The 25,286-nt window shown below is 40.6% G+C and overlaps 1 protein-coding gene across 8 annotated transcripts in view; it reads right to left on the reverse strand.

The window, feature by feature from the left end:
* SEC24B (SEC24 homolog B, COPII coat complex component) overlaps positions 1–25,286 on the reverse strand; it is a 237,619-nt gene that overhangs the window by 44,919 nt on the left and 167,414 nt on the right. For all 8 annotated transcript variants that reach the window (XM_033956191.1, XM_033956237.1, XM_033956226.1 and 5 more), the window contains 4 exons: positions 24,740–24,863; positions 17,750–17,908; positions 10,959–11,132; positions 6,009–6,119 (listed from right to left, as the gene is read on the reverse strand). In XM_033956191.1, the coding sequence (XP_033812082.1) occupies positions 6,009–6,119; positions 10,959–11,132; positions 17,750–17,908; positions 24,740–24,863 (568 nt within the window). The remainder of the gene's footprint in view (positions 1–6,008; positions 6,120–10,958; positions 11,133–17,749; positions 17,909–24,739; positions 24,864–25,286) is intronic.

Raw genomic sequence — 25,286 nt, forward strand, 5'->3', positions numbered from 1 at the left:
TGTGGCCACCTGCTGGTGTATATTGGCATATTTGGGGAACTTAACATAAAGCAAAAGTGTCAAGTTTTCCACCCTTTCTCCATTCTTTATTAGATGCCCAATTCTTATGTTCCAACCTAATAAAAAGAAACATCAGCAAATTCATGCTGCTCCTTCAAAGAAAATATTTTTCATATGTGTTTTACATTTCTGAAGTGAAATGCTTGATGTTAAGAACCTCTCTATTAAAGCCCATTAAATAAGTACAATGAACTCTCGATTTTCCAGACCTCATTTATCTGGACTTCAGATTTACTGGACCTCATAATCATGCACTTCCAGGCAAGAAGGCCAAGCATGCACACTGTCTCTCAAACAGCCCTTTCTGTTTCTGGCAGCGAATTAAGCACAAACTTGAGCATAAAACAAAAGTTGGAACTCATTGAGAAAGTGGATTCGGGCGAATGTGTGGCACAAGTTTGTGAGGAATATGGTGTCAAAAAACAAACAGTATCGGTCATTCGCAAAGGAAAAGAATAGCTGCAAAAATTTGCTTTGTCCAGCAATGAGGATTCTAACACTTGGTTGAGAAAAGAATCTTAAAATGGCACAAGAATCTTCACTGGAAGAGGCTGTAATAAAGTGGTACGTTCAGCAATGTTCTTGTGGTGTAAATGTGCGGGGAGTGGAATTGCAATCTGCAGCAAAGACATTAGCTAAACACATGAACATTGAAATAAAAATTAATGATGGGTGATTGTGGAAATTTTGCAAGAGACATGGAATCATGAACAAATGGATTTACTGCAAAGTATTGAGTGTGCTGAAAGAAGAGATTGAACCATTTCGTAAGAAATTATCTACTCTAATAGAAGAGGAAAATTTATTGAAATATCAGCTTTATAATGTGGATGAGATCGGTTTGTTCTGGCGTTCACTGCCAGAAAATACCCAAGCTTCTAAAACAGAAAGAACTGTTTCCGGCAGCAAATTAAGCAAAGAACGAATCCCTGTGCTACTTAGTGGTGCTACTTAGTGCGAACACTGATGGTTCGCATAAATTAGAACCAGTGATTGTTGGCAAATCATGTCGCCAAGAGCATTGAAAGATTGCATGAATAAACTATTTGCAATTTACTACAATTCTAAAAAAGCTTGGTTTACATCAAGTATTTTCACAGCCTGGTTTTTTTGAACATTTTGTGCCAGAAGTTAAGAGGTTCCAAGTGCAAAAATTATCCATACTAGCAGAAAACATCAAAGCACTGTTGATACTTGACAACGCACCAGCACATCCATCTGAAAAAATTTTGTGCGGTCATGATGGGAAAATAAAATGCATGTTTTTTCCAAAAAATATAATATCTATTCTCCAGCCTATGGACCAGGGAGTTATTTTGGCAACCAAGAGAGTATACAAGAAATTTTTTTTACAAGAAGTTATGGTGGTGTTGGAAGATGAAACAGAAGAAAGAAACGTCCGAGGGGAATGCACTTTGCAAAATCTAAAAAAATATAACATTAAATCGGCTATATATAATTTTGCAGTAGCTTGGAAGGTGGTGAAGTGCGAAACATTAGCGAACGGGTAGAATAAACTTCTAAATAATATTGAGAGCGAAATGCAGTTCAATGGATTTGAAGTTGAAGATTTTTACACAACGATGAAAAATGCAGGAGAAAATAATACAACAGAAGAAATTCTACTAGAATGGCTGTAAGAAGATGAGGATGATCCTGGTTAGCAAATTATGTCAGAGAGTGAGATAGCTGAAGAAGTTATGAACAAAAAAAATGATAGATGACGAGAGTGATGAAGAAGAGCCTACAATAAAAAGTATGAAACTGAGTCAAGTTAGAAGTCATCTAGATGACTTGGTTTCGTTTATTGACTCGTCGTCAGAGCCTGAGTTGCAACAATATTATTCTTATTTCTGAAATTTCAGAGAAGTTATAATTAATAAACAACAATGTTCCAAAAGGCAAGTGACATTAGAAACATTTTTTCGGCCAGTACGAGAATAAATGGCCAAAACTGACTCATTGTGTGCTGTAATACAGTGATTTTGATTTTTTTTTATTTGTTTATAAATAAAAGTATAGTTTTGCAACATATATTGTTTCTCTCGCAGTTTTTTGTGTCTGTTTGCATCTATTTAGCATGCTTTCAGATTTTCCGGACACTTGCACATAACAGACCCCCCCTCTCCCCGAGCAGTCCGTTAAATTGAGGGTTCACTGTAATTCCTAATCAACTCTTTCCATTGTTCTGTCTGTAATGGAGTCTTTATTCCATCAGAATGAAGTAAAGAGAGCACTCTTTTCAAGAGTGATTTTCATATCTGTTTGAAGATGTATTTTTTACATTTATCACATACATCAACCCAAAGTTTAAATTAGAAATAACTGATCAATTAAAACAGACTCATGCAATAACATTCTTCTCAACTGCACATGAACCTGTTGAATATTCATATAATAATAATAATCAGTTTATATACCGCAAGGCCGCAAAGTTCTATGCGGTTTATAATAGTTAAAAAAAAACAATAAAAAAAGTTGAAAGGAACTAAAAAAGTTAAAAGCCAATAATTAGACACACTAAAATGATCAAAATAGTGCTTAATAAAATTTTTACGAATTATCCAAGATGGCGGTCACATAAGCTCGACGAGGGGACGCCAGGGAATTTGTCAATAATTTACCTCTCTTACCCTTTCGACGAGAATTAGTTCTACTGGGCAGATGCAGAAGAGAAGAGGCAGGAGCGCGGCTGGTGCCTCGCGGCGTTCTGGGCCAGATGCAATCGGCAACATCGATGAACTCCTGCGGTGGATGCAGTACATGACGGCGGCGTCGGTAGTTTCCCCACCGGAGGCGCAGCAACGAGGTGAGATGCAGGCGGTCTCCTTGGGGCTAGAAACAACGCTAAGCCCCGACGCCAGAGCACCGCCCCTACAGCCTCACACCATTAGCTCTCCGCGGGATGGAGTGTTGCCAGGAGACGGAGGACACTCTACCCCAGAGGCCAGAGAAATCGATCCGGAGAGCAGAAGTTTGGGCTCTCAATCCTTTCAAGAGAGCCTGAACTTGGAGAGTGAAGATTTAACATCAATTGGAGTAAGATCATCCCAGACGGAACAGAGACTGGAAGAACCAGCAGTCTGAATTAAATTTACAACTTTTCTTGCCTCAAAAACCCCATGAAGTCACATTAGAATCTCTTTAGGACCTGATTTCTAACCTGGGAAAAACCTTCAATTCTCAGTTCCAACAAATAGAAGGGAAAATTAAGAATCATGATAATGAAATCAGGAATTTGAAAAAAAGACCTGGATGTTTCTAAATCCTTAACAAATAATTTACAAAAAGATATAAGGATTATCAAAGAAACTCCAAGAGACATTGATTAAAGATAATATAAGTTTAAGAAGGAAAATTGAATCACTGGAGAACTTTTCTAGGAACAATAACTTGAGATTGATCAATTTTCCAAAAGTTCCTATGATAACACCTAGAGAAATGCTGAAACGATATCTTCAAGAAATATTGGAAATTCCCGAGTCTTCATTACCACCTTTTACGCAAGTTTATTATTTTCCGACTAGGACTCGAGATACTCAACAAGTAATAAATCAAGAACCTATGAACATTTCAGCTGTATTAGAATCATCTGATAGAGAAATGTCTGTTTCAGCTACTTTATTGTTGATGCTTGCACTTACCCATGATAAGAGTTGGCTCATGAGAATGTTCTATAAACACAGGCAAAAAGAATTTCTAGGTTATAAGATACAAATGTTTCCAGATTTAGCAAGGGAGACTCAAAAGTGTAGAAGAGAATTTATTTTGTTAAAATCCGGTATTTTGGCTTTAGGGGCAACTTTTTTTCTTAGACACCCTTGTAAATGTGTAATTCATTATAAAACTCAGAAGTATGTTTTCTTTGAACCTCTCTAAATGACAACTTTCCTGTCCTTGTCCCGATTGGAGAAGGAGAGTACTTAATAGAATAAATGTCCTTACTCTCCGACAGCTTATGATTTCATAAAGACTACTTTTCTTTGTTAACTCGCATTTGAATCACATTTTGGATCTATTTGAGGACTTGAGAAGATTTATGTTAGTTTATTATTGCTTATTTAGTTTTGGTGTGACAAATTAATTTTCCTTATCATGAATCCTCTTTCTGTACAAGTTCATCTTGATTGTATAAATTGAAAACTTATAAATAAATGAAAAATAATAACATTTTTTTTACGAATTAGCTGCCTAAATACTTCGAAAACAGATATGTTTTTATATGTCTCCTAACTTAAGTGTCAGTAAGCAAAAGCAATTGTTCTAAATCCTTACCCCATAATGCTGCTTGATATGAAAAAAGATTTTGATGATGTTTTTTAAGTTTACATCCTCTAACAGGCGGCAAAACAAAAATCACATGTGAGTTTCTCTTAAAACAGAAGCAACCAAACTTAAACTTCACCCGCGCCTCCATTGGCAGCCAATGCAGTACTTGATAGGAGAGTGCTACGTGATCATATTTCTTCAACCTAAAACTCATCTTAGTTTTCAGATAACCTGGAATTAACTGAAAATGAAAATGGAAAACACGTCAAAAAAATTTCTTCAGATCTGATTTTTGGTCTGCATGGGATTTTTTTTATCAAGTGCACTGTAAAAATATTTTTCGATAACTTCCGACCTGGAAACTGAAATGCAATTCCTCACAGAGCCACGTTTACCAGGAATTGAAGACCCAGTTCAATGGTGGAAACTATCAACAAACTCACCCAAACCTGAGTACACTCCTTCCTCCGTATCCATGGGGGTTAGGGGCAGAGCTGGCCCGCGAATACGGAACATTCACAAATAACTTTTGGGCCGACTATGACCCATTCCACCTCCCTCCTGCTTCCCGGACCTTACCTGGTGGTCTAGCGGTGACGCGGGACAGGAGCGATCTTCCTACACTCCTGCCCCATGCAGAGCCGGCATCAAAAATGGCTGCTGTGAGTTCCCGTTGTAGTCTCGTGAGACCATGGGAACTCACAGCAGCCATTTTCGATGACGGATCTGCATGGGGCAGGAGTGTAGGAAGATCGCTCCTGCCCCAAACGTCACCGCTAGATCACCAGGTAAGGTTGATCCACTAAAGGGGGTCCCGGCACTAAAAACCACGAATAGTCGAAACCACGGGTACCGAAACCGCGAATAAGGAGGGAGGAGTGTATAAGCCTTTTTGTCAATTTCTTCAGCAAGTGTGCCAAGGGAAAGGCTGTTCAGTAAAGCTGGACCACTTTTTCTGAAAGGAGAGCTTGCCTTTCCCATGAAAACATAAAATGTTAGCAAACTTTCAAAAGATCAACTAAGAACAATTTTCCTTAGTTGAAAGATAGAAGAAAGATAGTGGAATTATTAAAAAGTATGGCAAGACTCCCTAAACATGTAAGTAATAACAAAGACAATTGCTAAAAATTTAGAAATTACTTTGTTTCAATTCATATTTGGTCAACTAGCAAAAAAATATTATTTGGGACAGCTCTACTTATCCTAGTACGTGTTTTAGTGAACTTTCAGTTAAGGCTATTGTAGCACTATTTGTAAATTCCCAAGGTGCCAGTCACAAGCTTCAGCTGGTCCAAAATATGCTGTATAACTAGTCACGTGCATGAGATCTTATTTCCCCAACTCTAACAGCTGTTTCCATTTTATATACCATTTTGTTTTCCCTCTCTATATTTACAAGTACCCTATATGTTACACTGTGAATTAAAAGGCCATAATTTTAATAAGCTTCATAATGCACTAGAGTGCCTGCATTCTGGGAGCTGCTTTTCAATGTACTCTGTAGGAAACTATGCAATAACTTTTTAAAGTTAATTTTACCTACAATTACCATGCAATGATCAATAACAGTAATACATACTTGTAATTGAACTTTTCAGCATTGCAGATTTGGCCTGATTAAAGTACAGCACACAAAATTAGTTTTCTGTTTAATAAAGCAATTCCACTGACACACTCACCCATATTTGCTATCAGACATATAATTGCTTGCACATCTGCTCCTGCATAAACATCAGTCAAAGAATTCACAACAGGCAAACAAAGGGTGTGCACCCGAACTCTTCTTTCTCCTGTTCAAAACAATTAACACAGCATTACCAAAAAGTATAGAGAACTTTAGTTTTTGATAAAAACAATTTTACATTATAGCATATGTAAGATATCTTAAAAAGCAGTTTAAGTTTTACAATTTTTTTAAAAAGTTTACCCATACATGGCATAAGCAGATCATGAAAATATAAAAGTGTCAAGCTATTCCGATTTATCAATCCACGTGCCAGTCCTTATGGTTGAACTCCAAGATTTAAATTGGCAAGTCTAAGATCCTCTGGAAGCATTGGCTGCAGGCAGGCATACGCACGCTAGATGATGTGTTATCAAATGGGAAAATGCTTGATTTTTCACGACTGCAACAATCATTCGGTATTTCAAAGTCTCAAGCATATAAGTAGTTGCAGTTGAAGCAGACCATTCAGAAGGGGTTCCCTGATTGGCAAAATTTTAAAAATCAGTATAGCTTGCCGGGCCTATGCTTCCAGAGAGATTTCCTAGGGCATCAGACAGCCAAGTGGTATAAATTAATATCTTATTTTTTGAACAAGAAACCTAAAACTAGTCTAAAAGACATTTGGGGCATTGAGATTAATCAGCAGATTTCTGCTAATCAATGGCCACGGATTTGGTCTTGGAGGATGAGATGTACAGCGTCAGCATCTATGAGACAAACTTGTTTTTTTCTGTTACATAGAATTTTCTAGACACCTGTTCGTTTGCAAAAGTTAGATAGTTCTAATTCTTGATATAGGGACACTGGATCATCTGCTGTTCCATTGTCCCTTGATACTTAAATTTTGGAGATCCATATGGGATCAAATCAATACGATATTGTAAGTCCCATTGTCATTGTCATATGATGTAGTGTTGTTTGGAACATTATTAATGTCCAAGAGTCCAATCAATGCAAATAAGAATAGATTACTTCTCATCATGACAGGAGTTGCTATGCAGCTAATCACGAAAAACTGGAAAAATTGGGATAGGTTAAATTACAACTTTTGGTGGGAAACCTTATGTCAAATTTATAAGTTTGAACGTATGAATTCGTTACAATTGGGACACTATAATAAATTCAAAGAGATTTGGGGTCCATTAACAAAATTTTGTAAGAATTGATCATTAGTATTTCCCTTTGATTTCTGAATGAGTGCTATGCACATCCAGGAAGGGTGGGTGGGGGGGGGGGGTTGTTAGGTACTTATTATATCATTTGATTGTAATGAGTGCTGTTTATTGTATGAATTGTTTGTTAACCTGTTGCACTTTATGTTGGCTTTTAAAAATGAATAAAGATTTATTAAAAAAAAAAAAAAAAAGTTTACACATATATGACATAAGCAGATCATAAAAATATAAAAGTGTCAAGCTGTGTCAAACTGAAGTACCATTGAGCCCTGCATCCTGTCTGACAGTGGTCAATCTGAGTCACTAGTAACTGGTAATATCCTTAAGAATAGATCCAGGTCCTTGCAAGATTGCTGACTTATGGGCAAATTAAGAATTTTGAAAATAACCACCCAGGTTGAGAACCTTCTGGGCCCAACCTATGGGCACACTCCACATGAAATGGGCCATGTTGTGAACCAAGCTGCAATACTTGTGGGATCCACAGGTACAAGATGGAGAGCTGATTGGGTTTTTGGATCTTCTCCGTCAACCACACTAACCAAAGATTTCATCTGGCTTGGTTCTCCAATTCATCAACCTTCTGTGTCAACGCGAGGAGCTGTTTGTCCACGGTGCTTTGGTGAAGATGCATCAGCTGCATCTGATCTTCCAATGTGCTCACTCGATGCAGGATGCCATCAAGTTCCAAGCCCACACTGTCAATTCTCTTGTGGGCAGAGTTGATTTTATAAAAAAAAAAAATTGATGGAGCTTCTTGTCAATCGCTGCTCCCACTGCTGTCAAGACCTCTGCAATTATTTCTACTGTCCAAGCAGAGCAGACTGAAGGACTCTGAGGACTTGGCTCCACCACTATTTTGGATTCTGAAGGCTTTCCAAAATCACGCTCCTTTCAGACAGATTTTGTAGCTATAGAGAAAGCAGTTTGTTTCAAAGTCACACAAAAAGTTATGTCCTCGATGAATTTGGCAAACACACTGATAAATGCCCCAGCAGAAAGCCGATTGCACTTGCAGTTAGTAAACAGATTTTAGGGAACCCGAGCCTTTTAGTGTATGCTCATCACTATGAAATCACCGGAAGTCCCCTTAAGGTATAGTTTTTAAACAAACATGTCTTCAAATTTTTCCAAAACAAGTAGTAAGAATGGGCAATTATCAAATCTCTTGGTAAAGAGTTACAAAACTGTGCCAATCGATACACAGAATGCAGTAGTAATCTTTTACAATGAACTGCAATTCTGTAACTTGCCTCTGAATAATTTTGCATCATTGGCAAACAAAATCACACTCGTTGTTCCCTTTTGCAGATCATTTATGAATACATTACAACAGCACTAGTCTCACTAGAGATCCATGGGGCACACCATTATGTACCTCTCTCCATCAGGAAAACTATCTAGCCTTATTCTATTGCTCATCTTTTCACTAGATAACACTCTACAATTAAGTCTTTTTAATTTTCTGAGAAATCTCTCACAAGAGACCTTGTCAAATGCCTCCTGAAAGTCCAGATACACTATATCTACTGGCTCACTCTTTTCCATGTGTTTATTAGTACCTTCAAAATAAAACTAACAGATCGGTAAGACACAAACTCTTCCCTGTTAAGCCACATCTATCAATATGGCCACTGGTTTTCACCAGAATTATTTCAACCAGTCTGCCCAGTGCCAACGTCAGGACCATAGATCTATAGTTTGATAGATCATATTTGGAGCTTGTTTTTAAAAACTGGCATTACATTGGCCATCTTCTAGTCTTCACAGACTATGGTTGATTTAAATAATACTATTAACAGGACTCACCAACGGCTTGGCTGCCCTAAGTAGATCCGCTGTTACTATCAGAAGCTAAGCAGGGTTGAGCCAGGTTGGGACCCGGATGGGAGACCGCCTGGGAATACCAGGTTGAGGGGACCTATGTTAGACAGCAGTAACATAGTGGAGCCAAACACTATGCGGGAGAAGACAATGGCAAGCCACTCCTGTACTCTGCCGTGAATTATCACAGGATGGATTCCTCAGTGTGTATGTTGCCATGAGTTGATGGCTGACTCGGTGGCATGATCCATCCATTAGCAGGACTCAGGGATGTATGCATATCGAGTACTGACTACAGCTGCGATCTATAGCCCCCAGCTGTAGATTGTTATTGGTGCTGCAATAGCTGGTTAAATGTGGAGAGAAGAAACAAATGTTTATGGTGATATGGCTTCAGGAAAGACATGTACTCAATGTGCTGAAAGCCTAAAGTAGCAGAAGAAATATTACTAGAGAAAAATAAATAGCCAAAAATATAAAAAAAAATGACAACAAGGGGGGTAGACAAAATGTATTCAAATTTACTGCTTACTGTACATATCCATATATAAGTTGAGAAATTTTGACTTCAAAACCAGAATCGTCTTATCTATGGGTGTCTTTCATCTGTCAATGCTCAAATTGCACTGTTGAAGTGAAAATAACACACAGAGTGCGACTGCACCAATCTTCACTGTAACAACTAATGGTGGAGAAAAAAGCTTCAGAGTAAAGTGGCAGTAACTGTATATCTAATGTAATGCTGCCTTAAACACAACCATAATAAGAAAGTTCAAATTCTCTCACATTCTTATTATCATGAAAGACATATAACAGGATATATCAGAAGCGGCACTCCATTATGTGACAAGCACAGGTTTATAATGGAGTTTAGAGCCGCTACGCTTTCTCATTGATTCCGGTTAGTTTGCTTTCAATTTTATAAATATTTTTGTCTATTTTCAACTATTTTTTCATAAGAATGTGAGAGAATTTGGACTGTCTTAATTTTTGTTGGTGAAAATTTTATTGCTAGACACGTCATAAATATTTTTAGCAACCAGTATATTGGATTAAACACAATCACAGGCATAAAAAAAAACTCCAACCATCTTTAAACATATGATCTTGTAGTGAAGAGAGGATACTTATAAGGGTGCACGACGGTAGTACTTATCTGGTGTAATACTGTCAATAAAAGCTTCATCTTTTTCCAACCAAACCAGAATGAAAAACTTCTTATAAGGAGCCAAAAAACAGTCCAAATCCACATAAAGATAACCCGATAAGAATTCTTGTTTCACGGATCTAGCCGGCTGCTTCAGGAGAAAAAAAAGCACCCCATGCATGATTCAAAGAATTATGGTGCCTATTTAAAAGAACACCGTGGAAAGAGGCACTGCCAGTTTCCTGCTGTGCATCCACAAATCCCATGTCAAAGCCAGTTTAAAGAGGTATCCACCTAAAAAATGCATTCCATTTAATTCTACCATTCATCCCATTAGGCCAGACTGCATAGGTGATTCAGTCTCAGTATATAGGCGCTTATAGCTTTAGTGAATTTGCCAGAGTTTAGAGAGAAATGTATCAGCGAAGGATAAAAATACAATCCTCAAATATTGAAATCTGATTTAGCTGTTCATCCTTCTGACTTTAAGTCTGTTCTGACACTACCGAAATCTATGAGCTATGGGAAACGGGAGGGGGGTCTGAGAAAGATAGGAGAGATACCAGAAAGGAGAGGGGGAGGGAGCAACATTGGACTCAGAGGAGGAGGGAAGGGGAAGAGAGGTAGCAATATAGGGACCTAGTCTCAACTTATACATGAGTCAGCATTTTTGGCCATTTCTAGTCTCAAAACTCCCCTCGACTTATGCACAAGATTGACTTATAGATGAGTATATACATCAATTATTCAGAATTACCTTTGCTGGAGGTGTATAAAAGAGCAGTTTGAAAGCAGGCCAGAGATGTGTCTGTTAAATTTTCCTCAATGGACATCTGTACTGCAAACCCAGCATCAGGATTTATGTTGGCAAGTGAAAGCAAATCAGTTGACCGAACAAAAAAATTTCCATGAAACGTATGTATTGAAAAACCTAAAACGGCAAAGCATGTTTAAATATATTTAAAAATGGCTGTAGTACAATTAAAATCATAAGAAACTGGCAAATAATGCTGCATTACCAGTAAATACTGTGCTACTAACAAATGAGACAATTTAAATACTGTATAAAAGAAATCTCCATGATACACTGTCATGAAATATTCACCTCATAAATCTATACTTTTGTTTAGCATTGCAAACACAGCTATGCAAACTTGTATCAGCTACCAGCAATATCATGTCTAAATATTTATACAGTTTATACTTGTAGGTACTTTAAAATTTCTTATTCTAAGATTTCAGAAGAGTCTCTCCAAGGCTGCCATGAAACTAGCAATTGGACAGTCTAAAGCTCTGCCACTACAAGAGATAGTCACAGAATTGAGTAGTTTAATTGTCTATAGAGCCTGGTACTTTGTGAAAATTTTGCTATTATAGGTGGTTGACTGTTGGTTGCCCTATCTTGCTTGTATAAGCTGTGTTTACAGTATCACACAAAGGCATAGTCATTGGTGTGTTTATTTCATGACTGGGTATTACTAAAATTTCTCTTATACATGTATAACAGCACAATTTTGTTATCATTGCTAGTATGTCTTACTATTTAAGATCATCACTATGCCCAGGTTAAGCCTACCAAAACCGAGAGACCCTTTTACTAAGCTGTGTTAAGTAGACAGCTTAAAATAGAATACCACAGAACATGCATCCTATGGCAGTGTTTCTCAAAGTCCTGGAGTACCCCCTTGCCAGTCAGGTTTTCAGGATATCCACAATGAATATGCATAAACTTGATTTGCATACACTGCCTCCATTACGTGCAAATTTCTTTCATGCATATTCATTGTGGAAACCTGAAAACCTGATTGTCAAGAGGGTACTCCAGGACCGAGTTGAGAAACACTGTCCTATGGTAACTGCCAAATGTGTACATGCTAAGGGCTCCTTTTACGAAGGTGCGCTAGCGGATTTAACACGCGCTACTATGCCGCGCACGCTAGATGCTAACGCCTCCATAGAGCTGGCATTAGTATTTTCCGTGTAGCGCAGGGTTAGCGCGCGTGCTAAAAATGCTAGCGCACCTTCGTAAAAGAAGCCCTAAGTATATGGTAAATTAAAAAAAATAAAAATAAGGTGTGCTAATCAGCGCAGCTACATTATTGGATAGGAAACAGCTACAAATAGGTGTCAGTATATACACATGCAGTAATTTTTCAAAATGGGCATGTGCTAATGTCGCCATTAGTACAAAAAAAAAAGTCATGGGAATATGGGAAAAATTTATTATGGATTTTTGGAAATCAATTTGGGGCCAAATTAATAGTTTGTTAGAAAATTATGTAGCATTATCGTATGATACAGTATTATTTGGCATGTCTATGAGGGCTAAGAGCCAAATATCTTCCAAAAATAATAAACTCTTACTTATTTTAACAGGGGTCACCATACAACAAATAATATGCAATTGGAAAAATTGGAGTAGATTAAACTATAGTTTTTGGTGGAATTCAGTGTGTCATATTTATAAAATGGAAAGAACATTAGCTCTTCAGAAAGGAAATTTTAATAAATTTCAAGATGTGTGGGGGCCATTAACAAATTGTTACAATGAATAAATATCATATCTATGGTTAGTACAAATGAAATAATGGGGAGGGGTAATTTTTTGAATTTTCACTAGGTGTTTTGAATGAAAGGAAAGTCTTTATTATAGAAACATAGAAACATAGAAAAAAGCAGCAGAAAAGGGCTATAGCCCACCAAGTCTGCCCATTCCAAGTATCCCCTCCCCTGAATTTACTCCCTTAAAGATCCCACGTGAGTATCCCATTTTCTCTTAAAATCCGTCACGCTGCTGGCCTTTATCACCTGGAGTGGGAGTCTGTTCCAATGATCCACTACTCTTTCGGTGAAGAAGTACTTCCTGGAGTTGCCATGAAACTTCCCTCCCCTGATTTTCAGCGGATGCCCTCTGGTGGTCGAGGGTCCCATGAGCCAGAAGATATCATCTTCTGACTCGATGTGTCCCGTGATGTACTTATATGTTTCAATCATATCTCCCCGTTCTCTTCTTTCCTCAAGTGAGTACAGCCGCAATTTTTTTAATCTTTCTTCATATGTGAGATCCTTGAGCCCCAAGACCATCCTGGTGGCCGTTCACTGAACTGACTCGATCCTCAGCACGTCCTTTCGGTAGTGTGGTCTCCAAAACTGAACACAGTGCTCCAAGTGAAGCCTCACCATGGCTCTGTACAACGGCATCATAACTTCAGGTCTCCTGCTGACGAAACCTCTGCGGATACACCCCATCATTTGTCTTGCCTTGGAGGAAGCCTTCTCCACTTGATTGGCAACCTTCATGTCCTCACTAATGATCATCCCTAGGTCGCGTTCCGCCATGGTCCTAACCAAGGTCTCACCATTTAGTACATAAGTTCTACGCGGGTTTCTCTTACCCAGATGCATTATCTTGCATTTTTTAGCATTGAAGCCTAGCTGCCAAGTAGTTGACCATTGTTCCAGCAACAGTAGGTCGTGTGTCATATTATCAGGTAATAAGCTTTTGCCTACTATGTTGCAAAGTTTGGCGGCGTCGGCGAACAGTGATACCCTTCCTCTAAGTCCTTGCGTCATATCTCTTATGAATAAGTTAAATAGAATCGGGCCCAGGACCGAGCCCTGCGGCACTCCACTGATCACGTCCGATGCTTCGGATGGGGTACCGTTCACCACCACCTTCTGAAGTCTACCGCTCAGCCAATCCCCAACCCATGTAGTTAGAGTGTCTCCTAATCCTATCGATTTCAGCTTGTTCAGTAATCTTCGATGAGGGACGCTATCAAATGCTTTACTGAAGTCCAAATATACCACGTCCAGTGACTCTCCGGCGTCCAGTTGTCTAGTAACCCAGTCAAAAAAGCTAATCAGATTAGATTGGCAGGATCTGCCCTGGGTGAACCCGTGTTGGTGTGGATCATGCAGTTTTTCTTCGTCTAGGATTGTGTCAAGATTCTGTTTGATCAGTGTTTCCATGAGTTTACACACTATAGACGTGAGACTCACTGGTCTGTAGTTTGCTGTCTCTGTCCTGCAGCCCTTTTTGTGGAGTGGGATTACGTTGGCGGTTTTTCAGTCCAAGGGGACCCTTCCTGTGCTTAGGGAAAGATTGAAAAGAACAGATAATGGTTCTGCCAGGACTTCCCTTAACTCCCTGAGCATTCTGGGGTGTAGGTTATCCAGTCCCATGGCTTTGTTTACCTTGAGTCTTGATAGTTCGTCATAGACGCTACAGGGCGTAAATTCAAAATCTTGAAACGGGTCTTTCTGGTTATCTCCCGTCTGCAGCTGTGGACCAGCTCCCGGCGTTTCGCGGGTGAACACTGAACAGAAGTATTTGTTTAGTAGTTCTGCCTTCTCAGAATCTGATTCCGCAAAGTTACCGTCCGATTGCTTCAGGCGTACTATCCCATCTTTGTTTCTTTTCCTGTCACTAATATAGCTGAAGAAAGATTTATCCCCTTTCTTAATTTTCCGTGCTAGCTCTTCCTCCATTCAGAGTTTGGCTTCTCTGACTGCTGTTTTGACAGCTTTAGATCTGTCTAGATAGTCCTCTTTCGCCCCATCTCTGCCTAAATGTTTGTAGGTGATAAATGCGTCTTTTTTCTGTTTAACTAGGTCTGAAATTTCTTTACTGAACCATTGGGGTCTTTTGTTTCTCCTGCGTTTACTTACTGTCTTTATGTATCGGTGTTTTGCTTCGTGTAGGATGGACTTCAGAGACGACCACATATCCTCCACATTGTCAGATATTGCTTGTTTATGTAGCTCCTGATGGACAAAATCTCCCATGCGGTTGAAGTCTGTGCCTCTAAAGTTGAGAACCCTTGTTGCTGTGTTTGTCTTAGGGAAACCTTTCTTGAGGTTGAGCCATACCATATTATGGTCGCTGGAGGCCAGTGTGTCTCCTACTGAGACTTCCGTGACGCTATCTCCATTGGTGAGAACTAGGTCTAGTAACGCCTGGTCCCTGGTAGGCTCCAATACCAATTGCTTGAGACGTGCACCCTTTATGGAGGTTATATGATATATGTGTTATGATATATTGAAGAGTTGGGAGGGAATGGGATAAAATATATTGAGTATGATTAATTATAGAATTTCAAATGATATATTTAAGTTAAAATGATGTTACTTTTTGTTACACTTGATGTAAGTTATAAAAATGAATAAAGAATTAAAAAAAAAAAAAAAAGTCATTGTCATGGCTACAATAAAAATAGCCTTAGCGTGCAGGACAGATCCATATAAGGGTGCGCTAAGGCCTATTTTTTCCCTTGAGGCTTAGTAAAAGGACTCCTGAATATCTTACAGTCCCTATAGATCAGGGATCTCAAAGTCCCTCCTTGAGGGCCGTAATCCAGTCAGGTTTTCAGGATTTCCCCAATGAATATGCATTGAAAGCAGTGCTTGCACATAGATCTCATGCATATTCATTGAGAAAATCCTGAAAACCCGACTGGATTGCGGCCCTCAAGGAGGGACTTTGTCACAGATTGCAAGTCTATCTATAGCAGGGGTCTCAAACACACCAATAGCAAAAGCCATCAACTTACAGGAGCAATAACTGTTGCATGTAAAACTGATTTTACGATCTTTTTTTACCATGAATACTTGTACATACAAATATTCATACTTTAAAATAAAGGTAAAGATATGGAAGTGAATTAGTAGCTGGTCAAATGGAGATCCAATATTTTAAAACTACAAGACAGGTTTTGTTTTGCCAGTTAATCTCCTTATCTTTCAGGCTGGATCAAGTCGGTAAGGTTTTATCACACATTTTGCTTCAGTTTAACTTGAGTTCTCATTCTATATACATCTGAGAAAATATGGAGGCATTCATAAAACCGAAAGTGGAAAACAAACAGCAAAGGAGACTCTGGTGTTCATTGTTTTTTATTTTATGTCAAGACTCAACACAAACGTGTTTTGGTTCAAAACGGGCCTGTCTCAGGAGTCATTTTAAGTTAATCATAAAACAATTTTATAAAATATAGAGAGAGGCTCTAAGAGCCAACGTCACAATCCTAACATAATGCTTGGCCAGGGGATTTTGTGTGTGTGTGTGTGGGGGGGAGGGGTGCCGGAAGGAGGGAATGGGAATCCCTCCTGCTGGGGAAGATGGGGGGTGCCGGCAGGAGGGAGTGAACATCCCTTCTGATGGCTGACTTGCAGTGGGGTTTGGGGTTCCCTGCCACAGCTGCTCAGCCGATCGTGGCAGGGGAATTCCCCCCTCCCCCATCAGCTGAGTGGCAGGGACTCCCCACAGCCACGATTCTGTAACTGGAGCCCTAGAATGATTGACAAGCAATCTGACTTGGGTGCTGGTTACAGAATCACGCCTTTGGGGAGTCCCTGCCATTCAGCTGAAGGGGGAGGGGAATTCCCCTGCCACAATCGGCTACTGCAGTCTAGTGACAAAGATAGGTGGCTAAAATATAGGCCAGGGTTTTCCAGGCCTACATTTCAGCCGCCTATCTTGAAGTGAATCGTGGCTGGATAGCCACTTTAGCCCGCCTAACGCCACTTCTGCTGTTGGCCACGCCTACTTTGGCATTTCATAGCCTACGCCTACTTTGGCATTCCGTGGCCTAAAGCGGCTATCTAGCCGCAATTCCAGTGGCCATTTCAGTCCTTTTATTTAGGCATTGGTAGGCACTTCAACACTGCCGCTTTTGACTGCAATTTTCAATTACTTAGGCATTGGGCGCCTACTGATGCCTAAATTTAGGCGTTGGTTATAGAATTTTCCTATAGTGATTGTTTGCTCCTCCCCCACACCTCCATATCCCCTATATGCCCTGGTGGTGATCTTTACAGTTGATTATTTAAATTATCTGTAAGCAGCATAATCCAAAGATCTTGGCTTGTGGCTTTATGTTTAGAGAAGGGGTAAAGCTCTATAGCTGAGCTCACAAAGCAACAGCCATTTCCCTGCAGTCAAGAGGAGCCCTTTGTCTACTGGTACCACAATCTACCCACTCACCTTTTCTCTTTTCTAATATTTATTGCTCCTCAATCCGCACCTTGATCTGATGCTGCTGCTTGCCAACCACCTTCTGCCCATACCTCTTTCCCAATGTTGCTGCAATCTGCCTCCCATTTTCTGCAAGCTCTTCTAGTTCACTTAGTATTTTGTCCCACACCGCTTTCTGTTCCCCTCTTCTCTACCAATCTGGCTGCCACTCTCTGCTTCCTTTCTGCCCCATTATTTATTCCATTGAGGCTGGTGTGGAGGAAAGGAGAATGGAACAAGAAACAAAACTGAAGGGAAAAAGGAGGAAAGAAGTGTTATGCTGAGCAGGAAAGCTGTGAATGAAAAATATAAGAAGGGAGGATGAAAAAGAAAAAAGGGAAAGAAATACAGAAAATAGTAAAATGTCAAAAAGAAAAAGGATTCAAAATATGTTTTCACCGAAGAGAAAATAAAAAAGCTTAATAATAACTACACAACTTCTGCTGCAAAATGTTCCCTAGAAAAGGACAGAAGATAATATAGAAAGTATATTAGTGTACAAAATCCCACCATGCTTAGTGGCAGAACAGTACCTTTAGTACATCTTATTCTCATGACAGCTTCAAATCCAATCTTCCTTGTGAAGTAGCGTTTCAGATCTTTTTGTAATTTGTCTGCTTCAGATGGGTTGTGAATATGATGAAAAGATGGATAATAATAGATACAGCCAGCAGAGTACTTGGACATGCAGGCTAGTAAAATGAAAAGAAACAATATTAAATTACTTTTTACAATCTGGTAGTGGAATCATGCAAGTAGCAGAATACTGAGTAGAAAATGACACGGTGACAAAATTCATCACTCTTCCTATCCCCATGGATAATCGTGGGAAACAATTCCGTATCATTCTTCAGTGTCTATCTCAACCTCAGTCCTTCTATACCAGCATTCTTCAATGCAAGGCTTGAGGGTCAGTGGTTGTGTCCATTCATACTCTAATTCTTCCTTCTCTCCACGGGGATGGGAGTGGTGATGAATTTTGTCACCGTGCCATTCTCTAGTACTGATATTCCTTAACAGGCTCTTGACCCATGAAAAAAGGATTTATTTCCTGGGGTAAACACCATGGAGTAAGTATAGCAAACTTCCATGCGTTCTGTACCCAGAAAAGCCTGAATTTGAACTGAGGTAGCAAGCAACTGCAACATGTCCAGAAGTATTTTTGCTTTTGTCAAACACACATGAAAAAGGTGATTAGCAAACAGTGATGCAGCTTATCAAAGAGAAATAATATCACAGATCTGTGCAGCACAGATTCCATGAACTACCCCGTATATACTCAACTGAATGACAGGATACATGAACTGGAAGGACTTTACATCACAGAACACCCATTCAGGACAGAGGAGGACTTCATGAGAGGGAGACACATCAAGGAAGAAGTCAGAGAACTCGAGGAATTCATTGAGGAGGCCTACAGGAGGAGGGTGGAAGAACACAAACTTCAGAGGCAGGATGAAGACACACCAACATGGAAGGGAGAACATGTGGAAGATGACTCCAAGGAAGAAACCCACAGAGGAATCCCACAGGAAGGGGAAGAATGGTCTAGTCCAGAAGAAGCAGCTAAGCACACCGAGGACAAAGAAGAAGAAGCAACGAAGCACTCCGAGGACATAGACCTACGACCAGAGCGAAAACTGAAGAAGCGAAAGTCTGCGATCCTAGTGGGAGACTCAATCCTTAGGCAAGTAGACAGCCACATAGCAGGTGGGAGAGTGGATCGACTGGTGACCTGCCTCCCAGGAGCGAGAACAAAGGACATCGTGGACAAAATTGGAAGGATCCTAGAAGGAGCGGAGATGGAAGTGACCACAGTAATGATCCACATCAGGACAAATGATGTCAGCAGGTGGGACTACAGCAGAAGTGCACTGATAGAACAGTTCAAGATTCTGGAAAGGAAGTTGAAGATGAGGACTCAGAAGATTACATTTTCAGAGATCCTACCAGTACCGAGGGCAGATGTGAAGAGGCAGATGGAACTACAATCAATTAATGCATGGATGAGGAGATGGTGTGAGGAAGAGGGGTTCCACTTCGTGAGGAACTGGACAACGTTTTGGGGCAAGAGCAAGCTCTTCAGGAGAGATGGACTGCACCTGAGCATGGCGGGAACGAAACTTCTAGCAAACAACATCAGGAGAGGAATAGAACAGGCTTTAAACAGAAGAAGGGGAAAGCCGACAGTCGACCAAGTGTTGACTCTTCAGAAGAAGGTATCCCGTGAATATACTAAGTGAAAAAAATGCCGGGAAGAAACAACGGGCAAACACAGGTGTTGACTGATCCAGAAGAGGAGGATAAGAGGTTTGTAGCACATGAGAAGAAAATAAAGATCGAAGTACAGGGAAATGAAGCGAAGTCAAAAAACTACCAGGACTTAAATTGCATATATACTAATGCGAGAAGCCTAAGGAACAAAATGGGGGAATTAGAAATCATGGCCAAAACTGAGAACCTGGACATCATTGGGGGTCTCCGAAACATGGTGGAATGAAGAAAACAAATGGGACACAGCACTTCCGGGGTACAAACTCTATCGCGAGGACAGGTCAGATCAGAAAGGAGGAGGAATAGCTCTGTACATAAAAGAAAGCATACACTCGACCAGAGTGGACACAGCAGCGACAACCAACAAATTGGAATCGCTATGGGTTACAATACCGGGAAGGAAAGGGCCCGAGATAAAGATGGGCCTCTACTATCGTCCACCTGGGCAAACCGAAGCTACCGATGAAGAAATGGAAGCTGAGATGAAACGAGAATGCAAAAAGGGTAACACAATTATTATGGGAGACTTCAACTATCCTGGGATAGACTGGAGTCTTGGAAACTCAAAATGCGCTAGGGAGACCGGATTCATGGAGCAGTTTGTCAGAGAACAGACGAGAGCGAATGCCACTCTGGATCTAATCTTTAATGGGCTAAGAGGACCTGCAAAGGAAGTGGAGGTAGTGGGACCGTTGGGAAACAGCGATCACAATATGATAAAGTTCAAAATTGAAGTAGGAATACTGAAGGGAAAGAGAACCACAGCAACTTTTAAATTCAAGAATGGAAACTACGAAGCAATGAGGGTAATGATAAGGAAGAAACTTAGGAACAGCTCAAAGAAATGGCAGACTGTAGAGCAAGCCTGGTCTTTATTCAAGGACATGGTGAGCGAGGCGCAAAATCTGTACATCCCCAGATTCAGAAAAGGGTGCAAAAAGAGCCGAACAAAAGACCTGGCGTGGATAACTAAAGAAGTGAAGAAAGTGATAGGTGATAAGAAGAATTCATACAAGAAATGGAAAAAGGGCAAAACTGAGGAGAACTGGAAAGAACACAGGAAGTATCAAAAAGAATGTCACCTCGTGGTTAGAAAAGCAAAAAGAGAATATGAAGAGAGGCTAGCCAGGGAAGCACAAAATTTCAAACCGTTCTTCAGATATGTCATGGGGAAGCAGCCGGCTAGGGAGGAGGTGGGACCGCTGGATGACGGAGATAGGAAGGGAGTGCTGAAGGAGGAGAAAGAAGTGCTAAACATGTTCTTTTCGTCAGTATTTACAAAAGAGGACACATCCAACATACCGAAACCTGAATAAATCTTCAAAGGAGACCAAGCAGAAAAATTAACATCCATGGAAGCAATGTTCCCTCTAAGGATTGATGAGGTGTGTGCAAAAAAAAATATGCATGAGCGACAAGTTACATACTCCACAAATTTATGAGCAGGCGCGGAGGACAAGTGCCCATGAGATTGTGGGAGGGTTAAATACTCAAAACTTAAAAGAATAACAATTTACTTAAAGTTTTTGCTTCGCCAGCTTTCTGGTATCTTTATATACAGTGGCGTATCTAGCATATGTAACACCCGGGGCCCATCATTTTTTGGCACCCCCCATCTGTACGCAAAACATGATTTTTAGTAACAAGCCACACGTCACACATGAGTAAGTAGGAAAAGGCAGCATCTTACATATTGCAGTGAGCAGTACATCAATACACCCATTGTAAAACTAAACAAGCCAGACCAGCACAGATCAATCCTACACCGTCAATCCTAACAGAAAACCATGTCTTTCGAACACACAGAACACAGAAAATACCTTCGCCTAGTATGGAATATGTCATCACAAACTAACCCCTCCCCCTTTTACAAAACTGTAGTGTGGATTTTAGCCACATTGGTAACAGCTCTGATGCTCATAGAATTCTGAGCATCAGAGCTGCTACCACCACGGCTGGCGCTAAAAAACGCTCCACAGTTTTGTAAAAGGGGGGATAAAATAGAAATACACAGACAAAGGTTAAATTGAACCAGCAAGAAGCTGGACTCTGCATAAAATGTAACACCACAGAAACAGTGACATATGTCTCCTAAAGCAATAAATAAATAGAAACTTTTTGGGCTTGCGAGCTACTTTAAAATGACCAAGTCAAAATGATCTACCAAATGATCTACCAATAATAAAATTAAAAAACACAAAGCACACTATACGCTGAGAAAATGTTAATTATCATTCCTATTCTGGGTTTTTTTCAAAGAGGTCAAGGCAGATGACTCTATGCATTGTCACCTCAATAACAACCATACAAAAATAGACAAATATACCCCTCTTCCTTTTTATTAAACCACAATAGCAGTTTTTAGCGCATGGAACTGTGCTAAATGCCCAGCGCTGCTCTCGACGCTCATAGGCTCCCTGCGCTAAAAAACACTATTGCGATTTAGTAAAAGGGGGCCATAGCGCAAAATATAGACAGCATATATAAATTCAAACACATTTTGATCACTAAATTTAAAATAAAATCATTTTTCCTACCTTGTCTGGTGATTTCATGAGTCTCTGGTTGCACTTTCATCTTCTGACTGTGCATCCAATCTTTCTTCCCTTCTTTCAGCCTGTATGCTTCCTCTCCTCCAGACCTCATTCCCTCCCCTAACATTTTCTTCCTCTCTCCCTGCCCTTTCTTTCTTTTTTCTCTCTTGATGCCCCCCTTTCTTTTTTTCTGTTTCCCTTCTGTCTCCCTGCCTGCCCCCTTTCTTTCTTTCTCCCTACCCTCCACAAAGCCATTGCTGCCACCATCCATGGAAACAGGCCCCAAAGCCACCACTGCGGCTGCCCCAAGCTCTCTCTGCTTCCCATCGTCGGACCGCCCCCCCTTGGTACGCCACATTTCAGGCAGCGGAGCGGAGCGGCGGATGAACAAAACAAGGCTCTGAGGAGGACGTGCAGGCACAGCATCGCCTGAGGAGAACGACAAGCGCCGGACTCTCGCCACTTCCGTCCCCTTTCGTGGTGCCGCGCCGGCGCTTGGCCTGAGCCACGGCCGCCGCTTCCTCTCAACTCCGCCCGCGCTTGATTCCAGTCGCGCCCACTGCGAAATGTGAGGGGCGAATTGCTGGGGGCGAAATGTGGGGGGCGAAACTTCCGTGAACCCTCGCACCCCCACCCCGACGTCCGATTCCTCCCCCAGCCTCCCCTTACCTTTGCGACGCGTGTGTGCGCTGTGACGAGAAACTTGTGCGCTGCGATGTAATATTTTGTGCGCCAGCGTACGCCAGCGCAGCTTAGCGGGAACACTGCATGGAAGTAAGCCTTGAAGACGTACACAGACAGATAGAAAAATTAAAAACTGATAAATCACTGGGCCAGGACAGAATCCATCCTAGGGTACTGAAAGAACTAAAGGAGGAAATAGTGGAACTACTACAGCAAGTCTGTAATCTATCCCTGAAAACAGGCGTGATCCCAGAGGATTGGAAGATAGCCAATGTCACGCCCATCTTTAAAAAGGAATCAAGAGGTGACCGGTAAGTCTGACCTCGGTTTCGGGGAAAATGGCAGAAGCACTGATAAAAGATAGCATCAAGGAGCATCTACAAAGGAATAAACTTATGATAACAAGCCAACATGGCTTCTGCAAGGGAAAATCGTGCCTGACGAACTTATTGCACTTCTTCGAAAGAATTAACAAACGGATGGACAAAGGGGACCCCATAGACATCGTATACTTAGACTTCCAAAAAGCCTTTGACAAGGTACCCGGTTCGCAGGTTCAAATTAGATCCTTATAGTACTGACTCCAGAGTGAATGTAACAGAACAAAATATATTACAGTAAAACCTTGGATTGCAAGTAACTTGGCTTGCAAGTGTTTTGCAAGGCAGGCAAAACATTTTATTAAATTTTAACTTGATATACAAGCAATGTCTTCCAATACAAGTACATACAGTATACACGCGTCACATCCTCACAACTGAGCCGATGGTTCTTCTCTCTCTGACGCTGCGGGAGTGTAGTGACTGTTCTAAACAAGCAAGGCCTTCAATACGAGTACATATAATATACATGCGTCTCATCATCACAACTGAGCCGATCGTTCTTGGTCTTGCAATACAAGTACGTGTAGTATTTTGTATTAAAGTTTTTGGGTTGTGGAACAAATCGTCTGAGTTTCCATTATTTCTTATGTGGAAATCTGCTTTGATATACGAGTGCTTTGGATTACAAGCAAGCTTCTGGAACGAATTATGCTTACAAACCAAGGTTTTACTATACATATACACACATATATTAGGACTGGTTGTACCAGGACGTGCCAAGGCCAGCGCAAACAGCAAATGTAAGATGCTGTTTGTGCTGGCGAACATTTGAAGAGATATGCGGGGGAGGGGGCACCCAAGCGGCGAGGAAGTCTGTGTGTGTGTGGGGGGGGGGGCGTCACATATCATCACTCCGGTATCTCATCCCCCCACCCTGGCAGCTCTCCCATCTTGCCTGTATACAGGCTGCTCCATTCTAGCCAGAGTCCTCCCGCTCTAATGGCCTGCCTGCAAGAAATGAAGTATTATCAGAGAAGGCAGGATGTTAGAGAGGGCCGACTCTGGCTAGAGCAGAGCAGCATGTATTTAGGCAAGATCAGAGGGCCTTCAGGGGGAGGGGGATGAGATACCAGAGGCATGATCTGCAGGCATCAGGAAACAAAGGCTGCTGAAGTGGAGGTAAGAAAGAACGTGGTGGCAGCGGGGTGGAAGCTAAAGGAGAGTCCAGGGCAGCGGTAGGAGAAGAGGAAATGGGGAGAGAGCTGTTTGATGTGATTAAAAAATCAAAATTAACGCATGTTGGAATTTTTAACACATTAAATGTGCAGCCCTAGTATATATATATATATATATATATATATATATATATAATTATTATTATTACTACTACTACTTTAGTATGATGCCAAGGAGAAGTGGTCAGAAAAGCAGACCTTATGTATTAAATGCTCAGCCATGTGAAAAGACGTTTTACATTTAGAAGACTCCTAAAATAGAAGAATGGTAATTTGTTTGTATTCAGTGAGGAGGCTGGCAGCTCTCCCATTGGAGAGGTGCACTTCTTCCAGCAGAGAGAGGAAACTGGACCAATCAGGTACAAATAGGCCTAACTTTCAGCCTTTGGATGAACGTTTCAGTGATCAGGGTAGAGAGAATTCAACTGAAACATTTACAAAAACAAAGATGATAATGTATATTTTTGACTTACCCAGTGATGCTAAGTCAGAGTACTGTGAACTTAACAGAAAGAGGTCCACTGCAGTTTGCTGTCCAGAACAATCAAGAGCCAATTTCTTGTAAAAATCTGTCGCAGGGCCCAAATGTTGTACAACCTACAGAAAAAGTATACATAGCAGTACAAAATAATGCTCAATTTTCATACTTGCTTTGGTGAATGCCCTACACCTATGTTTATAATATTAGTGTCACTAGTTCTATGCAACAGCTTGAGAGCTGATTTTGCAACAAGGCATGTAGAATTCTGTGCAAAATATTCTGAAAATATTTCATATTTCAGCAGGATTATCTACACTGAAATAGATGACCCTATTGCATTTGAACAGCGTTATATTTCATTAAAGTTATTGTTCCATAAATGAAAATGTTTGCATGGAAAGATTAGATTCTTCTTACCATGATAATTTTCCTTCTGGTAGAAAGGCACATCAGTCTTGACCAGTGGGTTATTCTCCTCCAACTGCAAATTGTATAGAAGATAACATCTATCTTTTTCAGCTCTGCCTCCTTCCTCACTG

Source organism: Geotrypetes seraphini, chromosome 1 (genome assembly GCF_902459505.1).
Source record: "Geotrypetes seraphini chromosome 1, aGeoSer1.1, whole genome shotgun sequence".
Classification (NCBI taxonomy): Eukaryota; Metazoa; Chordata; class Amphibia; order Gymnophiona; family Dermophiidae; genus Geotrypetes; species Geotrypetes seraphini.